Source organism: Pteropus alecto, unplaced genomic scaffold, assembly GCF_000325575.1.
Source record: "Pteropus alecto unplaced genomic scaffold, ASM32557v1 scaffold21, whole genome shotgun sequence".
NCBI lineage: Eukaryota > Metazoa > Chordata > Mammalia > Chiroptera > Pteropodidae > Pteropus > Pteropus alecto.
Window position 1 is genome coordinate 16,625,290 of NW_006436282.1, and position 12,686 is coordinate 16,637,975.

At 37.4% G+C, this 12,686-nt stretch overlaps 1 protein-coding gene across 2 annotated transcripts in view; it reads right to left on the reverse strand.

The window, feature by feature from the left end:
• Nucleotides 1-359: 359 nt before the first annotated feature.
• The window catches only part of IGF2BP3 (insulin like growth factor 2 mRNA binding protein 3), a 111,945-nt gene continuing 99,618 nt past the window's right edge, over nucleotides 360-12,686 (reverse strand). Inside the window, exons 11-15 of one of the 2 annotated variants that reach the window (XM_006911992.3) lie at nucleotides 7,638-7,757; nucleotides 4,476-4,550; nucleotides 1,762-1,893; nucleotides 939-1,052; nucleotides 360-677 (exon numbers count right to left, since the gene is read on the reverse strand). In XM_006911992.3, the coding sequence (XP_006912054.1) occupies nucleotides 579-677; nucleotides 939-1,052; nucleotides 1,762-1,893; nucleotides 4,476-4,550; nucleotides 7,638-7,757 (540 nt within the window). In that variant the 3' untranslated portion in view covers nucleotides 360-578. The remainder of the gene's footprint in view (nucleotides 678-938; nucleotides 1,053-1,761; nucleotides 1,894-4,475; nucleotides 4,551-7,637; nucleotides 7,758-12,686) is intronic. The other variant, XM_006911993.3, reaches the window with a different exon arrangement.

Here is a 12,686-nt window from a genome sequence, read left to right on the forward strand (position 1 = left end):
TTACTGAATACCTGAGGTAGTTGAGTAAAAATGCACGTTTAATACCCCTGCCAACACCATTCAGCACTTCCCTTAGGTTATTCATGTTAGTGTTAGATAAAAATAAAACTGAGAACAGTTTTTCTATGCTAATAGCTTAACATTTAAGTTCCTGTAATAATTCTATTCTGATCCAATTTTAACAGTTGGACCTAGGAGCAATCTACTTTTATTTATTCGATGAATTTAGTGAATGCATCATTAAGCCAATTTCTGGCATCATGGGGGAATATTAAGAAAAATTAGAATATTTGTTACACTGAGAATACAACAAAAGGGAATATGCAAAGTATCTCTTCGGTTTGTTTTAGAAATATTTTTTTTTTTTTCTTTTTAAAGCTGGGTGTCATACATTTCAGAGAGCATAAAGTATACATTCTCACAGAGACAGGAGTTCGAAAGTTGCCTGGTCCTCAGAAACAACTGGCTAAGTAAAAACTTGTGCACGTGACTCTGGATAGGGGTTCAGCGCCGTCTGTTGGTTAAGCAGTCTGTCTTTGGTTTGGCATCTGCCTCTGTGGTGGCTGCTTCCTGAGCCTTCACTTCCGTCTTGACTGAGGTGGTCCACTTTGCAGAGCTTTCTGCTGTTGGTGCTGCTTTACCTGAGTCAGAATTTCCTGAATTTTTCTCTGAGCAACCTACAAAAGGAGAGAGCTTTAAAATTCCTACCTGATCAACAGTTACCAAAAGGTGCTTCACTTTTCCATTTCAACAACTTTGAAGATTAAAGATACATACTAATTAGTTTAGTTTGCTAGTAGTCCCTGAAATCACCTGCTAAAAGGGGGAATTAAAAGTGTTTAGCATCAAACCACCTTAAATATTTGGGGGTGCACAGAGGATACTTCCATTAGAGAAAGAAGCAAAAGAGCTTCCTTATCACAGTAGAGCCCACTTGCCTGGCAAGCATAGAAGTGACCAGTTATTTTGACCACCACTTGATCATTCTCATCAGGCGTCTGGTCACGAGGGACAACAACTTCTGCACTTGACAAATTCTGGAGCTCATTCACCTGAAAAAGATAAATACAAATCATGTTAAGGTTTTTTTTTTGTTTTTTTTTTTGTTTAATTACCATTTCCTGAGCACTTACTATGTGCCAAACACTAGCTTTGGCTTTATAAATTTCATCCAATCTAATGATCCTATCAGATTATTAATATTGTCCTCATTGCAAGATGATGAAAACTAAGGCTTAGCCAAAGAAAGTGACTTGCTCAAAGTTACCTAAGTGAATGGCAGAACCAGATTCAACCCCTAAAAGTCTGATTCCAAAATGTACGCCCTCAATCACTTCAGAATTGTAAATAGCTTTGAAAATGACCTAGAAGTTACATGTGTTAAAGAGAAACTTGAAACCATCTGCTTTTTTCAGTTACAGAGGTACACGTTATAAAAGTAGATGAAAATTTTAAAAATTTTCTTTGCATGTCATTGTGCAATAAAAAAAAAAAGCTGAGGTTATATCAACGGAAAAATGCTAAATGCCCCTTATATAAATGAGACAGTCCTCTCACGCAAAGTGGTCTGAAAGAGAGGCATTACTTTCACTAGTAGCAAACACCAACACTCAGGAGGAACAAAAGACAATCTTCTCCAAACCTTGGCCCAGATGGTCCTGCTTTTTATAAATTAGCCAAAATTCAGGGACTTGGAACTCCTAAGTACCTTTCAATGCTCTCCCTTTCATACCACTGCACAGGTTTTGCTGAAGTACTTGCCGTTTTGCCTCCTTTTCCAATAACTCTGCCAGCAGCAAAGGATGGCACTCTGATATGAGCTTCAAGTTTCACTTCTTCCTTAGGACTAACAAAGTTCTCTTCTTTAATTTTTCCATAAATTCTTCCCTGAGCCTACAGATGAGAACATATCCTATCAGTGTCATTCATGTAGGAGACACAAAAAGTCCATTAACTTTAAAGATGGCTCAAATCCACTGGAATAGCCCTTTGCAGTGAGATACATCTGCATTTGATAGATTGCTGAAGATCGCATAAGAGATGGAGAAGTTAGGGAACCCTAGAAAAGGCTGACACTAACAACGAGACATCACTGATGAGGCAATTGAATGATTGATGAAAGGAGAATAAACCATATTCTTCTGACAAAAACAGTAAAAGAGAGTTCATTAGTAGTCATCCTACCTAAAAGTAAATCACTTTTGTGGGCAAAATGGCCATTTGCTCTCCAGTCCTGAAAGGTAAAACCTTTCCTGTAGACAATAAGAAAGTGATTGTGTTTTTCTTGAGCAAAAGAGACCGGGGAAGAAATACACAGCCAGCTGTGCCAGGCTTATAGGAAGCCAAGCTCGTGTCTAAGTGGGCCAGTAAGAAACCTGCTGAGAGGAACAATTTCTGTTTAAAGATGTTTCTTTACCTTAGCCAGGTGGTTTCTAGTTTGAATAAGGCTACAAAATCAAGTTAATATATACTAGTGGTATTTATAGTCAGTACATCCTGTTACCTACTGCATATAACTAGAAGTTATATGAGAAACCTCTCCTATTATATACAACCATAAATTTGCTCTGCTGTGCACCAAAGGAAGAAGTCAGAAAAAGAAGTCAGAATTGGTTTAACCTGACAGGCTGCCAGGGCAAACCACAAAAACAAAAGTATCCACATTTTCATTGGTGCAGAAATGATAAACTCATTTTAGGAGATTACAGAAAAACAAAACCCATCTCAGTTTGTTTATTCCATTCATCCTTGACGTCTCAGGCCACAGATGGCCTGAGGACACTGTGGATATACATTATCCTTCAAAACAGAAGGTCTTGAGAAAAAATACGGATTAGGAGGTTTACTATTCCTTAGGCCTCTAAAATAAAATTCATCTGTAATTGTCACATGAGATTTAAACATCATAACTCTCCTTAAATGTTCCATTTAAGAACAACTGTACAAATGTGGTCATTGGGCAGAGAAACAAACTTTGAATTTCTCAACATTCAAGCATTATAGGAATTGTAAGATAGTAACTCCATTTATTAAATAGTAATAGCTCAGCACCGAGAAGAAACATGTAATAATCGATGTTTGTATTTCTTTTAAGATTTCAAATTAAAAGTGACTGACCCTGTAGGTTCAGGATAGGAAGCAATTTTCAACATTTCTGACTTATGATTTGAACTGCCTGGACCATGAGGCTGCTGTAAGGGAGTAAATTTTTTCACCTGAGTTTGAGCCTAGCCAACTTGCACCCACATCTCAAAGCAACTCCTTTTGTTTCCTGTTCTTCCTGTAAATGAAGTGAGGGAAAAAGAAAAAAAAAAAAACTTTGGATTTTTAATGGAAGATGGTCCAGAGAACGTAGGTCAAAGAAAGTGATGGTTTCAAAGAGGAGGAGGGGAGAAGTGTAGGCACTGTTACTAGACACATTTTAGAGCTAAAGGAACAAAGGCTTAAGATTAAAGAGTTGTCCTGTTACACAGGTGCTAAGCAGTAGGAGCAAAACATACATTTTGGACAAACTGGTTTAATTAGAATTTACTAGTTGCTTTTGCCTATGACAAACAAGACACCCACACCAAGTCTTATGAGAAATACCATATTACTCAAAGGTATGAATTTAAGCATTTGTCAGGGTCTTACTAGTCTGAGTCACCCAGAGTCTCTGAACACCACCACCAGCATATTTCTATTGTGTCAGAGATTATTCTAAGCATTTTATGTACTGTTTAAACCTTATAACTTTAAGCCTTGTTAGAGCTCTTATCTACATTTTACAGATGAGGAACTAGCCAGAGAAAGATTAAATAACTTGCCCAACCAAGGTCACACAGCTGGTGAATGGCAGAGCTGGGATTTGAACCAGCAGCCTGGCTGCCAAATCTCTGCTCTTCATTACCCTGCTGCACCACTTCGGTACACAGGGAGAGGCACTGCAGCCTCAAAGGCCCCAAACCCCAATAAACACGAGCAGTGGTTCACCCTAGGACAAACGCCATAACTACCTCTAAGATTTGAAGGATTAGCGTGATTTGTGGAGAGACTATGGACAAGAGCTAACAGAGTTCACCTAAGGGTAGGAGGAAAAGGGGGCATTTTAATTCAAGGTTAAGGGTTCTCAAGGACTAGGAAAATTTCAGGAACAAGTTTTACAAAGTATATTAACCAGACAGATTTATAAATTTCAGTCTTAAGGTGTCATTTTCACATATAACAAGGCATTGAGCACATTCTTTTTTGGGAGATTGGCAAACCCAACAACTATTACAGAACTCTCAAAATTACAGGTTTTGGGGTTATTTCAGAAATGTCATTTGGGGTATATTTCTACTATTCCTAGTCTTACGAATTTCCATTGAGAAATTCCTCCTGAGTATTAGATACATTTAAGGGAGAAGCCAGGTTATGGAGTTCCTGAAAAGAAAGCATTAATACTGTCCATATCCATTCATTTGTTACCTGTGCACAGACTCTAGAGCACATACCTTGAACTGAGCCTCTGGTGGCCCAGTGATAATCACCATCCTCACTTTAGCATCTGGTGCTTCAGCTGGAGCTATCTGTAAGAGACCCATCAAGGGGTTATGCCATTTTCAGAAGTTATGAAGAGGCAGTGGTTAATGTGGGTTCATTAAGTTATTGCTCCTGCCATATACTGGGTACTTATACTTTGCCTGGCCCTAATGTAAAAATACATTTGCAGTCTTAGCTGATCCTTACTACATCCTGATGAGGTGTAGTGTCTCTACCGAGGGACAAACTGAAGGCTGGAGGAGTTACCTGGCCCATGAACACACAGCTAATAGAGCTGGAATGTGTCTCCACTATCATGTTTCTAATCACAATACCAGCAGTACTCATGGGGTGGTCCTCGACCCACACGCATCAGAACCCTCCAGGCTTCCTGTATATGCAAAACATTGCTAAGTTCAAATTCCCCAAAGTACACTCACTGGAGTAACATCTGAAATAAACTAACATTAATTTAGCAAAAGAAAGGTAAACTCAGACTTTTCTGTTTTTGTAGCATATCTGAAATGCAAAAAGCCTGGGCTGGGGGCATGTAGAGACTCTTGAAGGGGAGAGGATTTCCCTTTAGCATTCCCCTAGAGTCACATATATGCTAAGTTCAAATTCCCCAAAGTACACTCACTGGAGTAACATCTGAAATAAACTAACATTAATTTAGCAAAAGAAAGGTAAACTCAGACTTTTCTGTTTTTGTAGCATATCTGAAATGCAAAAAGCCTGGGCTGGGGGCATGTAGAGACTCTTGAAGGGGAGAGGATTTCCCTTTAGCATTCCCCTAGAGTCACAGAAAGGATTTCGGGACCTAGGATTTTGGTAGGAGTTGTTTAAAATGTTTTATATGCGAGAAGCAAATTCTATTTTTAAAAAATACATTATTACTAATATAAGAATAGGAAGCAAAAAGGACAATAAAAACCACTCCAGATTTTGCCACTCAGTACGATCATAATCATTGTCAGTTACGTACTAGACTTTTCTCTGCATGTTTACAATCAAGAGAATGTTTTTTTCATGAAGGCAACTTTATTCTGAGGGAGGGAGAAAGCATAATATTTCTATCACCTAGAACCATTCTGATAATATTCCTGCTTTCTGCTGGGCACTAATTTTGAGTCTGTATTCACAAACAAGCAAATAATTACTTCCTTTTAGTTCAAGCTCTTAGAATTATTCACAGGAAATCACTGAAAAGAAGAAACTTTCTTTCTGACTAGTTTTCTTTTAAGTACCTTTGTCAAAACTGGTGATAGAGGCCTGGGCCTGAGGGCGCTCCTACACTGAAGTCAGGAGTATAAACTGCAATAATATCAAAAGCCTGAACAAAGCACATGCCCTTTGACTCACTAAATATCCTTCTGTAGACTTGTTAAAGAATAAGGTTATATATAACAATTTGGCTGAAAGAACTTTGTTCATCATAGCACTATATCTGTGCAGGATAAATTAGGAACAATCTAAACGTCCAATATATAGACACAAACCATTATGGTTTGGTGATACCAAATACATGCCTTATTAAAGTAACTACATGGAAATTTACATATATGTAAATCTACCAAAGTGTTGAGAGGTGATAAATCTTCCATATTATGTGTTTTAGACTTTTTAGAAACAAAAACATTTTAAACTCATTATAAAACCTCCAGAAAAGCCAGAAAGAAAAAGAAACAAAGGTCTAAATACTCAGTTCTTGTTCATGAAATGTTCAGTGAAGTTTTTCTAAAACGAATCTACTAGGTTTTTTTAATGTGTGAACATGTGTCAGACATTTATTTTTAACTCAGTCAAGAGCCTAGCAGGACAGTAAAGTCAGTTCACCATCTGATCTTTTACCATGTCTTTTCCTTTACCCATTTATTTATTTTGGCTGCATTTTCTGTGCACGTATTTTGTTATCTTTTGCTACAAGAGTATCTGAGGGCTATTTTTGTATGTGTGTTTTCCTTTTTTTATTATTCGTTTAGTTTACATGCAGTAAACGTCACTCTGTTGGTAACAAAAGCACAGGCATGTAAACACCACCACAGTCAAATAAAAACAGTTCTGTCACTCCCAGAATTTCCTCGGGCTGTCTCTTTCAATCCCTGCTCTAACTCCTAGCAACCACTGATTTCTTATCTCTATCCCTATAATCCTGCCTTTTCCAGACTGTCATGTCAATGGGATCACACAGTATATGGCTTTTTGAGCCTGATGCCTTAGCATAATGCACGAGATTCACCCAGGCTGTAGTCTGTATCAGTTGTTTGTTCCTCTTTATTGCTAAACAACATTTATCGTATAGATAGACCACAGTTTTATCCATTTGCCAGTTGACAAACATTTGCATCTTCTCATTCTGGGAGTTATAAAGATGCTACAAACATTTGAATGCAGGTTTTTGGGTACTATATTGTTTTAAACAAAAAATTTTATAAAAAGTTCATAAAATATAAACCCCAATGGAGTGTTTTTCTGAAGAAAGCTACCAACTCGTGTATTCTCTTAAACAAAATGACCCATGTTTCTCAGTCTCAGCATATCAAAAAACAGAATCTTCAAAACACATTTCTCTATTCAGCAGATGCCATTAGTTGTCCTCTGGTATTTGTGACGCCACCTTCCATAATAAAATGCTTAGCTGACCACACATGGACTGCATTTCCCTGCTACTCCTTCTGCTATGTCTGGTCCTGTGACGTACTTCTGAGCAAGAGAATGTAAATAGAAATATCCTATAGCAGCTAACAGGAAGCCTTAAGAGAAAGCTTCTTTATGTCTTCCCCTACTGGCTGGACCAGATTTGGTTGTTAGAGCACTAAACAGTGTCATTTGAGACCAAGAGGGACCACAGCCATGCCTACGGTAGCGCTGGAAGGAATCTAGGTCCAAGGGCTTGGTGGGCAGAATCACAGAACCAGTGCTGGATTGCTACCTCTAGAATACTCTTCCTGGAGAGAGAATTTAACTCATCTTGTTTAACCTACTGTTTGGGGCTTTTTGGTCACACTCTTATGTAACCTCAGTATAGACTGCCTGCCACCTTCAGTTCAAATTATGAAGTGGCAAGAAAGCTCATGTTTCTGTAACTTACTGTATTTAAAGCACCAGGACAGCCGCATTTGGCAGAACAGTACCTTAATAGAAGCTCCTGCAAAGCGAGAAAGCTGTTTGATGTGCTGCCCCTGCTTGCCAATAATGGCACCGACAGATAAGGCTGGGATAAACAGATGAACAGTCTCCGTTTCTGATTGCTGCTGGGAATGAAACACAGAACATTCATGATTATTTGATAGCAGTCAGGCTGTTTCCATTAGCACAGGGATGAGGATATTCTCATAACAGCAAGAATAGCAGGATAGTTTTAGGAAAACCATCGAAGTTGACATGAGTTTACCTTAATAGATTGACAAGATATATATTTATCCTGAAAGTATCTGCATGTAAAAATGTCACTTCTGTACACAATTTTCTTAAACTTTAGAATGTCACCAAATTATAGATTTAAAAGATATGTAAATGTTATAAAGTTTAAACATACCAGAATAGAGGGACAAGACTGTGTTTAAGTTAGATTCCCCCATGACTATACGAAGGTAAATTCCTGACAAGTAAATGAGATTCTGGGTACACATCAACAAACACAACAGCATCTAACGACACCAACTCTGCACCTTATCCACGTAGGGTTCGCTTTTCAAACACACACTTAGGGAATGATTCTCAAAGAGAAAAACAATCTCATTATAAATTACTAAATAATGTAAAACTTTACCACTAGTAATTCAGTGCTTATCACGCCATGTATATAGGACAGGATTAGAAGAAAACTAGTTCATTTTAGCGATAAAATGCCATATGATTTTTTCCCATATAATCCTTTATTCCTTCCATCTCTACCTTCCCTTGGCCCCTTAAACATGGGCAAATTGAAAAACATTCTGAAAACTAACTCCTAAAAGGTTTTTTTATAAATAGATTTTATCTGGCTCTCTCATTGCTCCTCATCTTCCCACCTCAAGCCAGCTGTGCCCCTCTTGAGTCTCCCTTCAAACAGTCCTTCTTGCAGGGCTAAAGGACACACTCAAGAGGACAGTTCAGTGACTGGCATCCTAAAAAGGCCAAAGACCAGAAGGTTACCAGTGAGCTGAAGGAGCTGAAATGCAGAAGCAGTGCACATGTTCATGCAGTTAACACCTCATTTACCTCCTAACGACAGAGAAATTGGCTTCTGAGGATAATTCTAAGAAATTATTCGAAGAAAAGTTTTAATATTTTTATTTTTTAAGACTTCTTTTTAAAGCATTTTTAAGTTCACAGCAAAATTAGAGATTTTTCCATATGTACCAAGAAATATTTTAAGATGAGCTACAACTGAATAAACCAAGAAAAGCATAATATGCATTGGTTTAAAAAAATGTACACCTAGCAAACTAGATTTCTAGAGATGTTAGAAGATGCTTTGCAATAAGAAATGTACACGTGGCTTACTTGGTAAGAAACACTTCACATAATTCTCTCTTGAACCTTCTCATATTCCTATCAGGATACTATAAATTCCATTCCCAAGAACTCAGTCCATAAAGATGTAGTGTGCACCTCCAGTTATAAAACAACTCCAGTCTAATCTCTAATTTTTTAACCTAAACTCTTTTCCTGTTTTTTTGTTTTTGTTTTTGTTTTTTTTTTAAGTCTCACACAAACCATGCCAGCAGTTTTACTCTGAAGCATCTCAGGAACTAGAGAAATCATTAGAATTTGATTTAGAAGTTTCTGAAAATCTTAGTCAAAGAAAACAGCAGCACTAGGCTCATTCATTTTTACTAGATAAGGAAAGTTTTGTGCCCTTAATGTTGGTCCACAGAAGCATATGACCACACACACACAAATTATTAGTGCCATCTTCTCTCTGTAAATTTAAAGTGGAGGTATAGAATACTGAGCACTAAACACCACGGATCTAAGGAAAGATACTGATGACCAACAGCGGAAGCTCACAGATGGATGCATCAGCCATTCCACTTATTATCCCTCAGCACAGACTTACCAGAAGGTTGTTCCATAGGACATGGTTTGGTCACACTATTTGGTAGGAATTTTAAGTCCTTAATTTCCTTCCTCTGAAGCAATGATTAAAAAAAAAAAATCGTAAACAAAAACTCTAGAAATAAAAGGGCTGAGCTGTTCTTTGAATAAAAGGAAAACCTGCCTATTTACCAATTAAAAAATAGAAATGAGAAAAGGAAAATGATATTAAGACAAAAAAACAAAGACAACATCATCAAAATCTGAAAATGTCAAAAACTTGCCTGGGACTTTCCAAAATCAAAAAAACTTAACACTCACCAAATAACTGTTAGCAGGGATATGCAACAGTTCTGCGTGGTGAGTGCGTTTTCTCTGCGTTCCCTCAATTTACACTTCACAGCTGATCCAGTGGATAGAAACTAACAATATTCTCATTTTAAAGATGAGAAAACTGAGCCAGAGAGGTTAAGTCACTTGTGCAAGGTCACATGCTGACTGATGTTGGAGCCAGGATTCAAATCTGGGTTTCTATCTCCCTAAGCCATGTTCACAAAACAAACAGTATATGTCCTGCCTCCCATGGGATGGATATGCTTTGAAATACACATATAGAGCTGTATAAGTTACTGTTAAGAAAAATGCCTAGCAGAAGACTCATTCAAGAAGGTGCTGCCTTATGAAATGTACAACATAGGGAATAGTCAATATCGCAGTGACTTTGTACAATGACAGATGGTGACGACTTCTCATGGTGATCACTTCGTAAGGCATATAAGTTTCAAATCATTATGTTGTACACCTGAAACTAATAGAATATATGTCAACTACACTTTAATTTTAAAAAGCCTATATTCTCAAAAATAAAGTACTGCCTTCCCTGCTAAATGAGTACATCTTAAAAGTTCTCATCACGATGAAAAAAATATTTTTGTAACTATGTATGGTGATGGGTGGTTAACTAGACTTGTGGAGATCATTTTGTAATATACAAATATCAAATCATGCTGTATACCTGAAACCAATATTATGTTATATCCGTTACACCTCGATTAAACAATTTTACCAAAAAAGGATTGGTTTAATTGAAACACACGATGCTCTCTACTAGGACAAGAAATGAAAAGCACCAGGTTTGTTGTCTCATCTGCACAGTCATCTTATGCACGTTTAAGACACTTTGTAACTTCAGAGTTTCAATGTTTGTTTCCACTGTGAAAATAAAATAACTACATCACAGAAAAGGTGTCAAGAAAAAAATCCACGATTCCTTAATCTTTAGTTATTTTATTATATCTGAGGATGCTATTTTAAAAGACCTTCAGAAATGAGTCTTGTTTCCAATTTTTCACTAATTTATATAATACCGCAATCAAATCTTTAAACATAAATCTTGTGCCCTTGTACAAATACTTCTAAGATTTTATGTAACAGAAATAATGTATCAGAGCATAACCGTTTAAAATCGACAGATATTTCCAAATTCTCACAAAATTATAGTCAATAAATATATTAAATGGGGGAATTATTTGAGTTCGAGCCATGCCTTTCACTTATGAAAAATATAGCAATGTGTGATTCTAGACCCCACACTCAGTTTTCCACAAGTGAAAATCATCTGAACTCTGCTTATCTGTCTCTTCCTTTATCTACAGCCTGAACCATGTATGTCATGTTTCCTATAAGAGTTAATCTCCACACACCATTTATTCTATAGGGACACTTCAAAGCCTATCTTACTCTGATAACCAAATAGACCAACTGTATTAATGCTGACATTGACCATAAACTGTGCTCGATGTTAGCATCGATTTATTTTGTCATTCTGATCCTTATAGTAAAACTGATACATTAATCTTAACCAATGTTTTCAAAGTAAAGATAGGATTTAAATATTTATATCACTGAGAACATTTATATCATGTTCTTCTGAATTCTTTACTGGAGGGAGGGGGTGGGATCTGGTGGTGAAAAAGACCTTTTTAATGATGAGACTAAATCTAATGTGTAACTCACCCAGAACTGCCTCATTGTATTTTGCCATGACGTATAATTATTTGTTTTCTGGGCTTTGTTCCAGAAAGATTTTATTATGCTGCTTACAAAGTACACATAATCTAGAAAGATAAAGAAGGTGAAAAAATAAGAGCATAGGAACCTGAACAAAAAAGACAAGATGAAGCCAGAAATGCTGTTATTACACAAATTTGGCTCTAAACTTCCTACCAGCTAATTTAAAAAAAAAAATCAGTTGCATGATTTACCATGTCTATAAGAGCAAAACTATTTCATTTGCTTAGTAAAAACTATATTTCCTGGCACTGATGCCAGAGAGCAGCTTCTGGATGTCCTTGGAGGATTAATGTGACAGGCATCGTCCTCAGAGTGAAGGTCCAGCCAACACAGCCTGAGCACGTGTTTTAGCCTAGAAGATACTGAAGACCACTGTGAGAAAACCTCAGCGGCAAAAGCTTGTCATAAAAACTATACCGTGGCCTCAAAAGCTGAGCAATGCAAAATAATCTTCCACTGTGATGAAAGGTTATCAATGATTTTGTTGACTGGGGGTGGGACGGAAGAGGAGGTAACAAATCCCATATGAAGATTAAGAATAAATTTCAGAAAAAAGTTGTGTGAAGTTTGGAAAAGGAATGGTAGCCAGTAGAGAAGGGCCAAAAGGACCAAACTATGACAGAAAGAAAGGCAAAGAAAGAATCAGTACGCAGACAGAAAGATGTTCTGCGCTGGGATGAAAACAGAAGCAAGAGAACCTGTCCCACATGAAAAGCAGTGTTTAGCAAAGCAGGCTAAGCGCACCAGGAGGTGGTGCCCTAGACCGACAGGCTGATGTGCGCTCTTGGCGACAGCACCTTAATAAAAAGTTGACTCATCGGATGTCAGAAGCTTAATGAAGACATTTCTGAGCAAAGCCCAAGTCCTTCTGCTCCAGTTTCACATCCACCAGGCATCTCCCTGACCATAAATTACTGCTCAAGGAAATTTTCCCCTGGGAATATAAGGCACCTCACATAAACATCCTGTCCGCTTGACAATTATGGCACTGGCTCTCTGGTTCAGATCATTTTTATATGGGAATCTGCATAGTAAGCCATGTTTTCAGGATTTGGACACTCAGATAAGCAGATAACTTCATGTTTTCC